Below are 17,645 nucleotides of genomic sequence, written 5' to 3' on the forward strand. Positions count from 1 at the left end.
TAGTCTTGTCCGAAATCACAAAAGGTGAAAACATTGAACACAATCGCAGAGTAAAAATCTTGCTCTGCATGACTGTATTATTAAACAATGAAAATTGGTTGAAATTGTTAAAATTAAAATACCTATAAAATCAAACCAAGACAAAAATGCCAGTATTTAAAAATGAGTTTATTGAGTCAGAAGTTTGCTAGTATATACATTGTGCAGATTTTATATAAAACAACAAAAATATTCCAATCTACAAGTTGGTACACAATGAATTATGTTCAAAAGGTGTTCATCTAACTCGTCCATGTATCAAAAAGAAAAACAAAACCCGTAAATTACGGATTTCCCCTCTGACTTCACAGAAAACATTTCCTATGACAAAGAAAAAAATAATTTATGAAACTTCAGAACGATGTTAATTTGATAGTGTGATTTTCAGTAATGACGTGAATAGTGAGACATGGGTGGTGGACCCTGATCCATGCCCTGAGGCGCTGACCTGGGTGCCTGACCCATCCCTCCTAAATTCACCAGGTGGTTAATAGGATTACTCTGGATGAGTGTATCCAGCGCTTTCTGCACACTGGGGTTATCGAAGTTAATCCCTGTACCAGCGGGGACCGGCTGCCTCGGGGGACCCGGCATCCGGCTGACTGGAGGTCTCGGGGCGGAGCGAGCGCTCATCATGCTCTGCGGCTGAACGACGGCTGTTTTAGGCACACCGCCCACAGACAGAGACGACTGGAGCCCTGTGTTCTGAGGGCCGAGGGAGGATGTGTAACCCTGCAGCTGGGGTGCGGGAGCCGAGCTGGCGGCTACAACGGAACTGCCGCCGCTGTTGAACATGCTGAGGATTTTGGCCTGGAGTTCCTGCTGTTGACTGTTGGTGGAGGCGGGAGCAGAAACTGGAGGGAGGTGACTCGAGTGCATGTACGGAGGCTGAACAGGAGCACTTAGAGTCTGTGTAGGCTGGGCTGGAGTGACAGCTGGGGGGAGCAGTGCTAAAGAGAGACAGAAACACATTTACCTGACAAGAACGCACTTGTTTTTTGATCACTTGAATAAAACACAAACATCACGTTTGGCCGGTTATATATGTACGGGCATGTTGATTTTTACTTGCATTCTCTCACCAGTGACCTGCCGTCAAGTGATTTGCTTTTAAAATCTCATGTCCGATCTCGTGTCACGCAGTAACTCACCTGCATCTGTAGAGCCTCTGACAAGACGATCACGTTTCTCCCTCAGATAGTCAATCAGCATGGTTAACTCCTCTGGAGTCATAAACCTGAGATATAATCCAATAGATAAGTAACCCGTTGATCAATTTCTGGTAGAAATAGTTTAAAAAAAACAAATTTTTGCCCAATTTGTGCTCCAAAATCAATCTAGCACAATTTCTCAGAGAATAGCCATTAGTCACTTGGTTTCACTGAGTGCGTTTACATGCAGTCTTACATGATATCAGATTATCAAGCATTATCAGAGTAAGGTCAAGTAAATGTGAAAATCGCTTTCTTTTATTGGGGAAAGCTAACCATTACCGATTTCGCGCAGCATGTAAACGCCTTTCCTGGTTTTCTCTGCGCATGTCTGACGGTGCAATAGTAAAAGTCGGACCATTTTAACACTGTATTTTAGATGACTAAACAGACTATAGGGGATGACGTCACGGCACACGAGAAACCCGGCAAGTCTCCATGTAAACGTGGTTTTATGCATTGCTGGTTTATTACTGTGCATGAAGACCTTGTTCTAATGTTAATAAATAAGCAAAAATAATGTGTATGTCTGAGCTCAAACCAACTGCATAAACACTTCAGCATTTATCCAGAGAAAGTTATAGAGAAGTGTGAATTAAGGTCTTCTAACATTGCGAATACATTTAGTTTTTGGTGAATCACGACATGAATACATATTTTTGGCAGAATTTTGTGTCTACGCAAACTTAGTGAATGAGACCCAATGTGCATATGAAAAGAAACACAAGAACGCTGTTTGTGTGTGTCGACCAACCTGCCCTCTGTCAGCAGTGTGATGTGAGTCAGAAGAGCTGAAGGATGTCCCTCCCTCTCATGTTCCCTCATCAACACGTCATCGGCCATCTTGGCGGCCTTCCTGGCGATCTCGTCTCTTTCTTTGGCGCGGTGTTCAGCTTTGAAAGTCTCAAAGTTGTGGGCCACTAGGACCATGGCATCCTGCATTGGCATGTTCCTGTGTTCTGTGACATGACATATATTGTGGTCATCCTAGACTGCATACCAAAGTACAGATACAAGAAAGCCAACTTCACGAAACAACCGTACCTTGTGGGGTCCCGAACAAGATGTTGACCGTACAGGATCGATGCACTTGGTGCTGTTGAGTGATGATGATGGCGAAGGGCGTCCGAGCGCGACTCACGTCCTCCAGAGCTTGAGTCAGTGACACTTCTGTGTTGAGGAAGATGAGATCTACCACCATACCCAGATCACGTGCTTTCCTGCCCACCGTCTCGGCATATTCCCTGCACGCAAACACCCGCCACATGTAATGCTGCATTCGGGAACGCATGCTCATGATAAAAACATGTTTGAGAGACTCACTTTTGTTGTTTGTTGACAACTATGACGGAACAGTCCACGGGTCTCTCTGCATCGTAGCGCCTCTGCAGCTCTTCATAGTACTGACGGTACAGCTCGTTCCTCCGGCGCTCCTCCGGGCGCACACGCTCCTCTGCAAAACCACAAGCAAACATCAGAAAACAGTCTTTCACAAAATCAAGGTCTGGAAAAGGACACGAGGGCGAGTACAATTTACATCAAGTATTTAAGTACCTCCATTTCGACAAACTAAGAATTGACGAAACGCACTGGTGGTTTTGGAACAGCTAACATAGACCAACCTTCTGGCTCTCGTCTGCCGTTCCACGGTTCCCTGTATCGCTCCGGGTACGGCTCCTCCTTCTTCCGATAATAGTCGTATTCTCCTCTGAAATATCGATCATAACCTTCATCATCTTGTTCAACTGAACAACCAGGTAACGGTTTGAAGGATCTGATTTAAAGTGTGCACCTGTAGTGAGGATCTTTATCCCGTCCCTCTGAGCCTCTGAATCTCTCATCATCATCTCGCTCACGAGGTGGACCGGGCCGCGGCTCACGGCTGTGTTCTCTCATCTCACGCCCATCACGGTGCTCTCTAGTCTCTCGTCCATGCACCGGAGATCGAGAGCGCAGTCGAGGCTCCCGACTCTCCCCGTACCCGCTGGCCGGTCTGAAGACAAAGCACATCAAGTCAACAAAAGGCCAACGAGGAGAAAAAACCCCTCAAAACTACCCAATAGACTAGATTTATGCAGTAAATATGCAACAAGCTGTTCAATGTTTAAAGAAATGCACTCAAAGTAAACAAACAGACTGTAAAGTCGTAATCTTTTCTTAGAGGACTATGCTGTTGAAGGACTCGAAAACACGCAAGTAAGATCACACATGTGTTGAACATGACATGATGGCTCTGATCATATTGAAATGCATTGAGGTTTAGGACAGCCAGTGTTCATCTAGAGACCACAGAAATGAGCAGGTGGTGTCAAACGAATCATAGAAATTAAATAATATTCTCGAATCGCAAAAACGTTAAAGATTCAGCAGATGACAGAGTTTTTAACCTTTCTGATTTAAGCCTCCAAAGTTTTTCATTCACATCAGAGCAAGTTTCAGATCCAAACAGCACTGAAAGAATTTCAGAATGATGAGCACTGACACCGAACGCGACACGACGCTTGTTCTAATAGGACTGTCGAGTCGCATCTAGTGTAAACAAAATTAAATATTATTATGGGTTCTAATGCGTTCTTTTGTTGCACGCCATCCAGTGTAGACACTGTGAAATCATGAATCTTTCTTTAAATATTAGGAACAAAATTCCTTTACAGGATTTGTTTTTTGTAGAGCAACATTTAAATCGCTTTGGAGAAACCACCATAACGCACTCCATGTAATATTTTAAGATGGTCTTTTAGAACCGAGTAAGTGAAGAGTGGACCAAAAAATGAGCATAACATACAACGGGACAGTATTTATTTGATGACCGTTCATTTTCATTGTTCAAACAAAACGTGTTGCTATACATGAATTAATTAGATTTTTTGTTTTTATGACGTTTAATGAAAGCGCTGCCGAAGACTCCAGCGGAATGTGCAGAATGATGTTTCTGTGCAAAGTCAGAATAAACACACACTTTTTAGACAGACACACACCAAGGAAAATGCACTCAAATGACCCTTTCAACTTTATTTCAGTCAAATCTCACAAAGCTCTTAAAAGTGAGAAAGTTGGAAGAAAAAATAATCAACTAAGAGTCATGAGAAAAAGTTTTTTTACTCCGTCTGAATTCGCGCAGGGGATATTTCTTTATTCTAGCTGTTTGAATGAATGGAGTCCACTGAGGAGTGAAAAACACGTTACCAGAATGATTACGGAGGTCATCTTCATTAGCAAGAATCCCAGCCATACTTTACCTGCGTGGAGGGCTTGACCTGGATTTATTCTGTCGTCTCTCCGCTGCCATATTTACATCTGAAAGTAAACCAATCCAAACGTTCAACATGACAAACATTTTTCTGAGCCAAACCAGTTTTTCCTACTGTCAGCGAAGGATTATTTCACATCTTTCGCAAAATAAAAGCAGCATTTCACAACTTTTACAGAAAGGGACTTCAACTGCGCTCCAAATTCACGATCACCCCCCCCCCCCCAAAAAAGCATAAAATATTTACTATAACTGTAACATGAGGAACAGGAGCCTACAAACTAAGTCAAATTTGGGCTCATGAGTGATGATGTTTTTAATAAGCACAATAATTGTCTCCAATTTATTTCTTGATTTAGCTCATGCAGCCAAAGATGTAACCAAAGAAACTTCATTTATATCCCCCACAAATACAGTCAGTAAAACAGAAAATTAAAGCTAAGCACTGTATACGTGTGATACAATCTTTGATTTTTCAAGTTTGAGTGTAACAGATTTCTCACGTTAAATTCTATTAAAGATTTATTTGTCCTAGCGTAACTGTAAGCTGAATGACTCTGAATGCGTTCTCGAGTTATATTTTGATGTTTGGAACACTAAATTAGACCTTACCTAGTTTATAACCTCTATAAATTCGACCATTATGTCCGGCTTTAGCGGCCTCAGCATCTTCCACCCGTTCAAACTGCACAAATCCATACCCACGAAACAGGGACAAGGCTGCAAAAAGGAACAATCATTTTCGTTTGCTGCACGAAAACGTGCTTCTGCTGGTGGATTTCTTGCCTACATGTCCCTTGCTTTTTGAAACGCAACAAAACTGATCTTTGACCAAACCTTGTAGAGACCTCACGTGAAAATCGTCTAAGCGCAATCTAGAGAAAATGATGTACGCAACACTAAAATGTGAGATTTTTCTAAACATACGCTACTAACCCTGTATTTTGCCATATGGCCTGAACAGTTCCTCCATGTCCTTCTTCGCCATGTTGGCGGTGGGCAAATTTCCGACAAAAATCCGTCGCTCCAGGTCACGAGGATCATTGCTGTTGGTGCTGTATGAGGGTGGCGTACTGCTTCTGCTTCTTCTGTGTGACATGCCTCTATGAGGTTTAGGTTCAATGGCCCGTTTGCGAAGAACGCTTGCAGTTGATTTTAGATACGAGACTATTCGCTTCGCAGTTTAGCTATTTTTCCCCCAAGGTCTGGAAATTGACGATGCATCAACATGGAAGAAAAGAGAAATTCCAAAGGTAAAATGTCTGGACACAGTCAGTGAACACTGAAGAGTTTAGTTTTACATCAGAACGTCTTCATTCTCGTCACATGCAGTGTTTGGCTACCTGAAAGCACACGTGGTAGAAGAACACCGCCTAGACAGAAACAAATGTAAAAAGGGACTCGTGGATTTGGTTTAGTGATGTCCTGATCATATGCAAAGGTTCCACACGCACCTGACCCATCGCTCATGCAAATAAAGACATTTCCAACGTCGCAAATGAAAACTATTTGAAGTCGTCAATAAATTGCAACGTTGTGAAAGCGAATAAAGATAAAGCGTTAACGTTTTAGGGGACGAACAAAAATGCTTCCCAAATTTTTTTTGGCTAGTTAACAAATCATAAGAAACGGTGAACTGACGGTGACCATGATCACCATTTAAAGGAAAATGTCCTTGGTATAAGAAACCCGTTTTAAAATAGATGCAAACTCGACTGTACCAAAGCAATATACGTTCTTTATTTCATGACAAATCTCGAAGATTCGCCGAGATCTGGAGACATGAATGAAAATGAATTATAACTTCACCCATCGTGACTCTTGAGGTGTTTTGCGTATCTTCATGAGTTTACTTGAGGATTGACCACCAAACAAGTGTAAACACACAACCACGCGTGTACGTAACCGACCTCATTACTATTGACATTGTGTTTTTAGCAACCTGTTGTTTTATTAAAAACCAAGTTAGATCTTCTTCTGTGTATCCAAAGAATTCGTTTCATTCTGTGTTTAACCTCATTTTGTATTCTTTGATGGCAATTTTTTTGTTTGTTTATGTTTTTATCTACAGACAGACGAACAGTTGTTATAATTTTTTTATATATTTTGATTAAATATATAAATATACAAATATATTTTTCACCTCCTGTAACATAAACTGGTAAAATCCTGTAAATTCTGGTTAAATAACGCTTGTTTTTTATTTATTTTCATATATATATATATATATATAGCCTAATGCTATATATACTTTTGACTAAACTAGTCTTCTCTTTATTTCTTAAAAAATATTTTAGGACAATGATATTCTTTTCTTGACGATCTTAAACGCCGTGATGTGTCTTTTTTGGTATTAAAACCATAAAACAATGGTTCGAGTGATGCTGCGTGAGCTCAACAAAACGTCCGCCATTTTGTGATCACAAAGTGACGTCACGCGAAGACATCGTTGGTTTCAAGATAAAATTCGCAAATGTTTCTGAAAACAAACGTGACATCACATGTTTCCGTGTAAATTAAGATGCATGTCATGAATATCCCGTACATTTTGACGCCGTTCGGAGGAAACGCAAGCACTGGCACGATCAGGGAATTGAAAAGGCGCCATGTTGCTCCATAATCTTCAATTCGCTCGAGCGGTGTTGTTATTGAACAATAAACGAGTATTGTGTCCGTCTTATGGTTTTAATGAAGATAAAAACGTATGCACAAGCTTTGAGTGACTTTTGCACGCACAAGTTTGTTAACGGTTCAATCAATGAATGCAGTCGAATAAGGTGAAATAAATGTTATTCGTCACACGAGTTTAATCGGATCACTGCGGTAAACTCTTACCGTTACCATGGAGGAGGAAATATCCACCGATGATCCCACAGCGTCTTATTTGTGCAAATAATTAATGCTAAAGTCCAGCTGGAAACCGCAACCTTCATGCGATCATTCGATGATAGAGACGGAGAGCTCAAATCGCGGGTGCTAGCAGTGCACTTCCGGTGGCTCAGGGTTATGGCTACAAGGGATACAGCTTCGGCCGGAAGTGAATAAAAATCTCACCATAAAATAACAATAAATAACGTTAGCTAACGCCTACACCTACTCCAACCCCAAGCTTACAATAAAAAAAACGAATTAAATGTTTTCAACGTGACACAAATTATGCGGTATTGAAGTGCGCATGCCCAGTGGAGGTAGCTGTATCCCTTCTAGCCATAAAAAGAGCGCGTACACACACATCAATTAAAAGCATCAATACACACACAGTGGTAGTGAGTGTATACAGTCAGGGCAGCTTACAGAAACGCTGCCATCGTTCCAAACTATGTCAAATATTAAACATCAGCCCGCTGCTTGCGTTCACTGAGGTGAAATACAGACGCAGAGACAGCGCGGTGATTTCTGGGATGTGAAGTTTACTTGGGTCTGTTTGTCTGACGCACTCTTCCTCTAAATTAAATATATCAGTCGTATGAGGTTCATATTGTTTATATGTTACGCGCTTATGGACTGACATTAAATTGTGTCTATTAATACATTTCATCGAGTTAAATCCATAAAGGACAACGAAAGCTGAACATCTTACAGGCGTGAAACACAGTGCGTGTACAGACGCGCTCGCGCATCCTCACGCTGTTTCTACCGCTGTAATAATGAGCACTGACAGGTAAAGTATATATTTTGAAGAATATTTATGTAGAATTACAATATACTACATTTTCACGTGGTTAGCGGAAATACACGAAGGTTACGAAAGTGCTGGTTTGTGAGTTTTGAAGCGCTCGTGTGTGTCACTCATGAGATGCTGTTTATTTCGTCAATCAACCATTTTTCATGGATTTAACGTTAACCTGGTGACTGCTCCTGCAAAGAAAAGTGCTGATCTGTACCTCATTTCATTATAAACTCATTTTCACGACCCCCGAAAAAATTTGCAGCATCCAATAGCATGAGGGACACTCTCTTTAAAATTCTCTGTAAAGGACTAGAATTGGTTGATGTGTTCAGTGCTTTAGTTTGTTGAAATAAATTGAATATAATAACAACACAAATGTGTATTGTGTGTAGAGAGCAGAAGTTTCCTCTGTGTGAGACTCTACATGACGCCATCCACCAGGGGGCATCACGAGCTCGAGAGCTGACCCACAAACAACACACACTACACACACTGCAGGTCTCAACCACACACACACACACACACACACACACACACACAAACAGATAAATAAAATATTCAAAAGTATGTGTGAATGGAATTGTCCACAGGTTTCATTGTCAGAGATGGAGCAGAGATGCAGGCTTGTGTATTCTGATCTCCAGCAAAAGGAGAGAAACATCAGTGTTGTGTTGTGTGACACTGAGAATCTTCAAAACAACATCACGAGTTTGGAAACACAGATACACAACATCCTCCTGGAAAACCTGCAACTCCGACATTCCATAGAGGAGCAGTCGGAAAACTTCCGCTCTTCACTCGCGGGGTACACCGTTTACCGGACCAAACTGGAGATGTTTAAAGAGTCTGTGTGTGAGGTGGAGAGACAGACGGACGTCTATAAGCAGTTGAAGGAGAAAGAGCTGCACGTGTCTAAACTCAAACAAACGCTTGATGAACTCAAACACGATTTACAGAATCCTGAAGGCAAAAGTGTCGTTCAGGCACAGGTGAACACAACATTACACTTACTGACCCTAAAACATGACATGTGCTCTTCATCTCACAGCTGTCCAACGTGATGTCTTTAATTCTGGAGAGCATACAATTAGACAAAAACTTGAGCTTTGCCCCTTCAATCCAAAGATAAGCCTAGACACACAAAACTCAACGGATGATTTGTTCTTTAAACTCTGTGAGAATGATTTGTGTTTGACTATCACAAACGTTGGCGTTCATGTGGTTTCTTTTGCTCTTTCCAGAAGGAAATTAACCTTCTTCAAGCAAACATCCGCAGCAGCAGACAAACGGCGAGGGTTAGAAAAGCTCACCTGAAGAGAGAACGAGAGGCTCACACACAGCTGAGGAAAGATACGGAGGTAAAGAGCGAGTCAAAGAGCAGCGTGACACTAGAGGATGAGCAAGAGTAACACATGTGTGTCTCTGCTCAGATTGAGAACCGCAGGTGTGACGCCATCATGAAGAGACTTCACTGTCAGCTGAAGAAAGTTCAAAGCCAACACAGACGGCTCTCCACTGACGTCACTGACATGAAGAAAGAGCTGGAAGATCTCAAGAGTCAACAGACCGCACGTTCTTAAAACCACCTTCATCATCACTGTGGTTTGTCCCGTTTCACAAAATCGTTATAATAACCCGTAAAAGCTTCTTTGACGTAAGAAAGTTATTTCAAATGCAAACAGAAAACAATGTGATTGTTTACAGTTAAATGTGTGTTATGTTCAGTAAACAGCAGAAATCAAGCGGAAGTCTTGCTTGTGTTTCAACAAAGACGAAAATGAGGTCAAACTTCGATTGGATTAAAGAACGTGCATCTCTTTAATTGTGAAGCAATGACAGTTTGATTTAGTGACTATAAATCTCTGTTTATCCCTTCATCTCACATCAACAACCAGACCGAGTTCTTACAGTAAAAATACAGCTAGACACTTTTGGTTTTCAGTTCCTTTACTTTTATTGAAGTCAATGTGACGGCATTGTAACTGTCTGACGTCACAATGTCTTGTGTGATTTTGAAGGAAACATGCACAAAGCGTGAGGTCAGAGATATTATCAGATTGAAGGTGTGATGTGTCCAGATGATCTAGGGATGAACGTCTCATTTAAATCAGTAATAAAGACTGACAGAACTCTCATAATTCTGAAGTTTCTGTGAGTTTTGGCTCTTTGGTGAAACATGTTTCACATTTATTTTCAGACAGAGCGCGGCGACACGGAACTGATTCAATCTCTCCGTTACCATTGTGATATAAATAACGACTGTTAACTATCCAGCAAACAAACACAAGAATGGGCTAATAATTCTCTCATAGTGCTTGTGTGTCGCACCTCGTTTTCTTTTCTTACACATTACAAAGTGCTCGCTTTCAGAGAGACAAACAAACAATTAAAACAAATAAAAAAGCATTCTGAAAATGTTGTAAAAAAAGAATGTGGCAAGAACAACACTATTTTTCATCTCCGGCACCTTATAACACTGACGTCACAGAAGAAAAGGTTGAGCTCTGCATGCGGCGTGTGATTGGTCAGGTCCAGAGGTCACATGACTCTCACCCTGATGAGTCCGGTAGCAGTGCTTGTGTCAGTTTTGATTGTCTGAGCCAGGTCAGGCTCTGAGCGTGAGAACACTCCACGGCTGAAGTCACAGTAACATTCTGACACGGGGTCGTTACGCGGTGGGCCCGGGACCCTGGTTCTGCGGGAGGGCCGCGGGGGGCCCGGCGGTGGGAGATCCGGCCTGAACCTGCGCCTGGAACTGTGCGAGCTGCTCGGGACTGGCCAGGTTCTTCAGGAGCGAGTTTTCCTGCTCCAGCTGCGAGTTCCTGTCGATCAGCTCCTTAATCTGCTCCTTCAAAACCTCCACCTCCTCCCTCACCGCATACATGAGGTGACTCTTCACAAGATCCTGAACACACACAGAAGCACAGTCACACACATTACAAACATGGCGCAAGTAAAAGTTATTTTACAATATGAGACTGAACACATCAGACAATACCACTGAAACTGATAACTCTAAAAGAGCAAACCATTGTATTTCATAATGTTAAATTAATTATCTGTTTGATAATGTAACAGTCTTTCATTGGCCAACATGCGTTTCTGATGTAGGATTAAATGTGTCTGGTGAGGATCTCTTAGTGAGTAATGAGACGTGTAACTGAACAATAGAGAATGTTTATGACAGCATTCTGATACACATGATCTTTACATTCATGACATCTGTGTGTGTGATGTCTTTGTGTTACGTGTGTGTGTTTTTGTATGCGTGTTGTGATGTGTGTGCATGTTGTGTGATGTGTGTGTGTGTGTGTGTGTGTGTGTGCATGTGAGAGATAGGCGACAGGAACACAATGTTCTTCATCCAGTGGGTGGAGCTGATCATATATGATGTGTTTGCCTGGCAACAGCCACATGTTAAAAACACAACACACACAAAAATATGTATAAAAGCTGCTAACATAAATCTTTTCATTGAGAAACCCCGGAGCATGCATCACACCACATCTATATGATCAATAATGACATGCAGATTTAAATCGTTTAACTGTGAACGAGTGTGCAGATAACACACATGTTCCTTAAGCTGCAGGTTTAACACATCACACGATATGAACATCTGCTTATGTAGCGATGATGATGAAATAGAGATAAACTCACCATGGCTTGCTCGATCTTGTTGTCGATGGCCACAACACTGGCGCCTGACGAGCTGAAAACGACACAAAACCACACGATAAGATTCGATTCAAGCATTCGTTTCGGTCGGATAATGTGGCATAACTTCGGCATCCCGATTCGAACAAGCGCAAACCCGAGAGACTCCATCAGATGAACATCGAGAGGCTTTCCACTGGAATACATCACATGCTGTTTAATGTGTTTATTTCACGTGGATGTACCTGTGATCGAGCGTGACAGGTCTCGAGCTCAACACAGACGACAGAAGAGAGATGGAGAAACTCCTCAGATGATAAACACCCACGTCCATCTATGCAACGCCGAGAAATCATTCTATTCCGCCCATTGAGAACACGAATCCACGCGCAAAAATAATAAACATACTAATGCGGAGGTATAAAAGATCACATTGTCGATTTTGTGGTTGTTTTTCGATACCTGCTCGACACAAAGGCGTTCTGAATGAGCGCTGCTGCAGCCGCTGGATATTTGCATAGAAATGAGCTCAGCGCACGCAGGCACGCTATTGGCTTGCACTGCAGAATATTAGACTAATTTATGCGGGGTTCCGCCCCCTGCTGCCGTCTCTATGAGGTTGACGCATTTTTTTTCTCCGTGTGCAAAATGAATTCTCAACAACACATAACAACTGCAATCACTATGAAGAATAAAATGGTGTGAGGTATGTCGTATTTACATACAATAACAGTAGTTATGATATCAACAGATAACGTGTTTTCATTTGCTGCAGGTGTTTATGAAGCAGACGTGCGCCATCTGTCGGTCAGGGCATAACGCGCAATAGTTGGCACTAATAGAAGGCCCAAGAAACCTTTTGTTTTATCAGGGCAGGCCTCAATACTAATTTCAAATAGTAATGTCAAGTATACAAATACACATTTCATGAAGAATATATGTCTGGAAACTAAGGGATAGACATTTCATTTGGCAAGAACAGGAAGAATATGAAACCTTTTTTTTCACAAGAATGAGCAAAACAAGACAAACCACTTCATCTTCCGTCAGATTCATCTCTTTATATTTGAAGCAGTTCACTGTGCTCAAGTCCATCTACTTCCACTATTCTCAATAGGTAACAGATGCGTTTATCCCCAAAATGATGGAAAACAATTAAGGAATTATCTTAGAAAAGAAATAACACAAGAACACACTGACAGAGTGCAGATGTGCGCAGACAGATATCAGACACACACAGACAGAGTGCAGACACACACAGACAGAGTAGACGCACACAGACAGAGCCCAGATGCACACAGACAGAGCCCAGATGTCTTGTGGTGCCATCCCAAAAAGGTAAAAAATCTCTATATGGAATGATCTACCTGCTGCTACAAGATCTGCAGATTCTGTAGCCATCTTTAAGAATCGTCTGAAAACGCATCTCTTCCGTCAACACCTGACTGATCTGTTCTGACTCTATTTTCTTCTATACTCTTAAAAAAAAAAAAAAAATGAATGAATGGTTATGTATATTGTTTTGGGTTATATGAGACCAGCCCTCTTTTTTTTGATTGCTCTTATGCTTTTGTTGTACTTATGCTCTCCCAATTGCTTCCATTGCCTACCCCAAATGTAAGTTGCTTTGGATAAAAGCTTATGCTAAATGACTTAATGTAAATGTAGATGCACACAGACAGATGCAGACCTGCAGAGACAGAGATCAGACGCACACAGACGGGAGCCGACACTCACACAGACACAGCACATATACACATAGACAGACAGACAGACAGATGCAGACACACACAGACAGAGCGCAGACGCACACAAACACACACAGAGCCCAGATGCACACAGACAGAGCACAGACGCACACAAACACGCACAGGGCGCAGACGCACACACACAGGGCTTAGATGCACACATACAGGGCTCACACGCACACATACAGGGCTCAGATGCACACATACAGGGCGCAGACGCACACATGCAGGTCGCAGACGCACAGAGACAGTGTGAGAAGGAATAACACCAGAACACACAGAACAAGTGCAGACGCACACAGACACAGCCCAGACGCACACAGACACAGCCCAGACGCACACACACTGAGCCCAGATGCAGACAGAGCACAGACACACACAGACAGAGCCCAGACGCACACAGACAGAGCATAGACGCACACAGACAGAGCACAGACGCACACAGACAGGGAGCAGACACACACAGACAGGGAGCAGACACACAGAGCGCAAATACACACAGACAAACTGCAGCAGAGTTCAGGACACAGTGTCAGGAGTGAAGATTCACTGAAATCTAGAGGACATCAGATCACTGCGCCTCAACAACAGTGACTCAAGTGTCCTTTTATTTATCATATATCTGAACTAAACAACTGTCTCATGAATATTAAAACATAAATATATAACATCACACAGCCTTAAACATTATGAAACATTCAAAATTTTAGGGACAGTTTCCAGGACAGAGTTTAAAGCTAATCCCACACTGATTTAAAAGTTAGAAGTAGTATATAGTTTTGTCTCAAGATGTACACCAGCCATGTTTTTTAGTTAATTATGTATTAAAAAAACATTTAAATATCCTAATTTTACTAAACCTATTCCTGGTTTAAAATAATGCAGAAAAACTGCCCCTTTACATTTCCTAGAGCTCACGGTGAACGAAACAATCAACTCACACAAGAAATAAAACTGATGACGACTATTAGAAATGAAGCAAACAACAGAATATGTGATTCAATTTCATCTGAATGGATGTCAACAAGATTAGACAGATTAGAGTTCGGAGTCACACTCATGTGTGTCACACAGTTTACTGCACACAAATCACCTGAAACACATCTACTGCTGCTGAGTCACTCGCTGAGCTGCACATGCGTCGCTACGGCAACCACACATCACTCGCACACGCTCAATGAAGAATAAAGATAAATAACTGAACACACTCCTCCGGTGACCTTTGACCCCTGCGATGACTGCAGTCTCTCAACGACGTGAATTAAAAAAAAACATAAATAACATCTGCATATGAGAGGGCAGTGTTTTCAAATGAATAAAATGATCAATTACTGAGTACTGAAATCATAAAGTGCAGTTCTCATTATTATTAAATACAAACTTCACTTCATGTGTTCAGACAGACTGTAGTTAAATCTGAGAAATCAACTTTTGACATGAAACTGAAACCACAAACCCTCTTAAAGAGGAGCTTTATTCCCTTTTATTTTAGTGGGGATAGGTTTAGAGATCTCACCTGTCTTCATCGGCACCTGTGGAGACGGCAAACACAGCATCAGCACCGCAGTCGCCCACAGAGGATCCCGTGAGACCTCCAGACACGGCCAGACGCGGCAGTGCCAGCAGCGGGTGATGCTGCAAAAGCAGACGCTGAGCGTCCTCCAGCTGAGAGGCCGTCACGCCGCTCATCACGCCCGACGGCGGACCCCGTCCTCCCTGCTGACCCTGTACGACCGCTCCATGCAGCGGCAACTGCGGTCCGGAGGCGGTGGATGAGAACAGCTGGACCCCCATTGGTGGCATGCCTATGGGCAGCGGGGCGGCTCTGGGCGACACCGCGCTTTGAACGGGAGGAATCTGAAGCGACTGAGCGGCGTTTGTTGAGATCTGGGTGTATTCCATCGGCGGCAGAGCGACAGAGACGGGGGGTTTGGTGGGGTAGCTGCTCTGCAGCGGGGGTATCTGACCCTCCGTGCCATACACCAACGGCTGCTGGGGTCTTGGAGGAGGGGCAGTATCTGTAAGAAGAACAGACTCATGCGGGTGAGCGTGGAGTTGAGGTGGTGGGCCGGCGTGGGTCTGCTGGGCGTCTCCACCGCTGAGGGTGCTTCCCGATGAACTGCCGCTCGTGCTCTCGTGTTCTGAGTGAATGATGTTCTCCACAGTTCTGTGAGCGGCGGCAGGATCTCCTGGCGGGGCGTCTTTCTCATAAAACTCTGCACACGTCCAGCGTCCCTTTCGAAAGGGCTCTGAGTTGGAGTCCAGTTTCACCACCCTGAAGCGGGACGCCGTGAAGGTCTGTGTTTGGATCGCAGCGGTGGACGGAGGCGGCGGCTGCGTGACCGTCACTGAAGCTCCTCCGGTGTCCGGCAAGGCGCTCACGACACCAGCAGTGACGGGCGCCCCACTGCCCTCGGGGACAGCAGCCTGTACCGCACGGCCACCCGCGACCTTCGCCTGAGTTACGGGGCCGGAGGAGGCTGCAGGGCCCACAGCGGGCGGTCTTGGCGCAGTTTTGTGATGGCCTTGATGATGGTGAGTTTGATGATGGATGCCGTTCACCAAGTAGCCCTGATGCATCACCGTCTCGTTGGGTGACACCACTCCGGGCGTCTCGCCTCCATGCAGACTGTTGAGCGTCTCCTCGGAGGAGCTCCTCTCAGGGACACCCGTGTCCGTGGCTCGAGAGACCGACACGTCGAGGATGTCGGAGGACGAGAGGTCCTCGGTGTGCGACTCGTCCAAGTCGTCGTAACTCTCGGTGTCGTCTGCGATGCTGTTGTTGCCGCTGGCGGACACCTGCGCGGGCAGGACGCTGGTGATCTGGAAGCCACTCTTCTTCTTGACCTGCGCCCCGGCGCTCGGGATGCTGAGGCTGTGGGGCGGATGATGTGGTCCGGGCGACGAAGAGCCGGCGGGCGTCTGGTGCTCGTCTGCAGGTGCTGCGCCGGTGTTGCTGCCCCTGCGGCCAATGAACACAGACGGGTGGGACATCCTCCTGCTCCCGGGGGTCTCGCCGCTGGGCTCCGGGTGATGCATGCGGTGAAGCTCGCCCCTCTGCAGGTAAATACAGGTGAGAGCTGGCGGACTCCGTGCTATGACGTCATATGCGGCGCTAACCCTCCATTAAAGAGACAGCAAGAGTTTCCGATCAATAATATCAGCTGTGTGGCAGGCTAACGGCAGCTAGCTCCCGGTTAGCACGTCAACTGGTTAACTGGTTAGTCTTCACAACACAAACTCTATCCGTCAGCATCACGTATCCTGATGTAAAAACACGTACGAGCGCGTTTATTGGTGTCACGCGCGCGGGCTAACGCTCAGTGCCGGTGAATAAAGAACATAAACAGTCGACATCACCTTCATGACATCTGAAGCGTTTATATCGCGCTGAATGATGACTCACAGAGCTGTTCAATACTCTCGTGTCGTGATGAAGATCCGCTGACGATGATGACGGGGACGGAATGGCTTCAATCGCAGGTTTGCTGTCTCATCCTCTCATCACAGTTCAGCTCTTAGCCGCGGCGCTAACCGACGAGCTAGCAGCAGCTGTTGTGACGACACCGCGGGGGCGGAGCCGCCGAGCACACGACACGCCCATCGTGAGACGGCGGCTCCTCGCTGGTCTGAGATCAGACATGAACTGCGCAGTATGCGGCTGATCTCAGACCAGGATTAAAGAATCAAATTCTCACACACATGACTCTTCTGAAGCTGAGTGACTGAAGCAACAGACTCACAAAATATGGACCAATAAAAATTGACAAATTTACCATAATTTAATTAGTATCACCTAAAGTACCCAAGTACACATCTACAATACTGCTTTTGTTAAGGTTTCATTGAACGCAACTGTGTGTCTTTGTCTCCACATTAGTTGTGTAACAGAGATGTAATTGAGTCATAATGTGTCATTTTAAATATCATTTTAAATCCTCTTTACTCTGATATTCTCATATCGCCTAATTGTTAATCTCGAAATATGTGTCTTTAATTGTATAATGCCCAATACAGACTGACACATATGCACATCTTTGTTGCTTTCACATTGACAAAAACCTTCTATT

General features: G+C 43.9%; 3 protein-coding genes across 6 annotated transcripts; 1 reads left to right on the top strand and 2 right to left on the bottom strand.

Moving 5' to 3' along the window:
• Nucleotides 1-149: 149 nt before the first annotated feature.
• Nucleotides 150-7,477, bottom strand: ncoa5 (nuclear receptor coactivator 5). Of its 3 annotated transcripts, XM_056749825.1 has the most exons (11): nucleotides 7,336-7,477; nucleotides 5,437-5,705; nucleotides 5,113-5,220; nucleotides 4,490-4,547; nucleotides 3,043-3,243; nucleotides 2,873-2,958; nucleotides 2,574-2,703; nucleotides 2,295-2,494; nucleotides 2,005-2,209; nucleotides 1,191-1,276; nucleotides 150-989 (listed from the first exon to the last, which is right to left on the bottom strand). In XM_056749825.1, the coding sequence occupies exons 2-11, from the start codon at nucleotides 5,597-5,599 to the stop codon at nucleotides 424-426; spliced, it is 1,803 nt and encodes a 600-aa protein (XP_056605803.1). In that variant the 5' UTR covers nucleotides 5,600-5,705; nucleotides 7,336-7,477; the 3' UTR covers nucleotides 150-423. The 3 variants fall into 3 exon arrangements, with proteins under 3 accessions (XP_056605803.1, XP_056605804.1, XP_056605805.1); XM_056749826.1 differs by lacking the exon at nucleotides 5,113-5,220 and having other exon boundaries at nucleotides 7,336-7,476; XM_056749827.1 differs by lacking the exons at nucleotides 5,113-5,220; nucleotides 5,437-5,705 and having other exon boundaries at nucleotides 7,336-7,472.
• Nucleotides 7,478-7,661: 184 nt separating this feature from the next.
• LOC130424293 (coiled-coil domain-containing protein 122) lies at nucleotides 7,662-9,912 on the top strand. Its single transcript, XM_056749828.1, has 5 exons — nucleotides 7,662-8,161; nucleotides 8,563-8,668; nucleotides 8,761-9,159; nucleotides 9,412-9,528; nucleotides 9,601-9,912. The coding sequence occupies exons 1-5, from the start codon at nucleotides 8,148-8,150 to the stop codon at nucleotides 9,748-9,750; spliced, it is 786 nt and encodes a 261-aa protein (XP_056605806.1). The 5' UTR covers nucleotides 7,662-8,147; the 3' UTR covers nucleotides 9,751-9,912.
• An 89-nt stretch (nucleotides 9,913-10,001) lies between these two features.
• zgc:65895 (uncharacterized protein LOC393546 homolog) lies at nucleotides 10,002-17,122 on the bottom strand. 2 transcript variants are annotated; one of them, XM_056749824.1, is made up of 3 exons: nucleotides 12,073-13,066; nucleotides 11,831-11,882; nucleotides 10,002-11,075 (listed from the first exon to the last, which is right to left on the bottom strand). In XM_056749824.1, exons 1-3 carry the CDS (start codon nucleotides 12,159-12,161, stop codon nucleotides 10,839-10,841), a joined length of 378 nt encoding a protein of 125 aa, XP_056605802.1. In that variant the 5' UTR covers nucleotides 12,162-13,066; the 3' UTR covers nucleotides 10,002-10,838. The 2 variants fall into 2 exon arrangements, with proteins under 2 accessions (XP_056605802.1, XP_056605801.1); XM_056749823.1 differs by lacking the exon at nucleotides 12,073-13,066 and adding an exon at nucleotides 15,092-17,122 and having other exon boundaries at nucleotides 10,456-11,075.
• Between the last annotated feature and the right edge of the window lie 523 nt (nucleotides 17,123-17,645).

The sequence above is a fragment of the Triplophysa dalaica genome, chromosome 6 (genome assembly GCF_015846415.1).
Source record: "Triplophysa dalaica isolate WHDGS20190420 chromosome 6, ASM1584641v1, whole genome shotgun sequence".
Lineage (NCBI taxonomy): Eukaryota > Metazoa > Chordata > Actinopteri > Cypriniformes > Nemacheilidae > Triplophysa > Triplophysa dalaica.

Bases quoted from the DNA above. Each gene is read 5' to 3' on its own strand.
- ncoa5 (XM_056749825.1), bottom strand. From the start codon at position 5,599: ATGTCACACAGAAGAAGCAGAAGCAGTACGCCACCCTCATACAGCACC. The intron at 3,244-4,489 runs GTAAAGTATGGC...CTTTGTCTTCAG, and splicing joins AGGTCAAGCCCTCCACGCAG to ACCGGCCAGCGGGTACGGGG. The intron at 2,959-3,042 runs GTGCACACTTTA...TCGATATTTCAG, and splicing joins GATAAAGATCCTCACTACAG to AGGAGAATACGACTATTATC.
- LOC130424293 (XM_056749828.1), top strand. The intron at 8,669-8,760 runs GTCTCAACCACA...AATTGTCCACAG, and splicing joins ACACACTACACACACTGCAG to GTTTCATTGTCAGAGATGGA. The intron at 9,529-9,600 runs GTAAAGAGCGAG...GTCTCTGCTCAG, and splicing joins AGCTGAGGAAAGATACGGAG to ATTGAGAACCGCAGGTGTGA.
- zgc:65895 (XM_056749823.1), bottom strand. From the start codon at position 16,614: ATGCATCACCCGGAGCCCAGCGGCGAGACCCCCGGGAGCAGGAGGATG. The intron at 11,883-15,091 runs GTGAGATCTCTA...TGTCGTTTTCAG, and splicing joins ACAGGTGCCGATGAAGACAG to CTCGTCAGGCGCCAGTGTTG. The intron at 11,076-11,830 runs GTGAGTTTATCT...GTGTGTGTTCAG, and splicing joins ACAAGATCGAGCAAGCCATG to GATCTTGTGAAGAGTCACCT.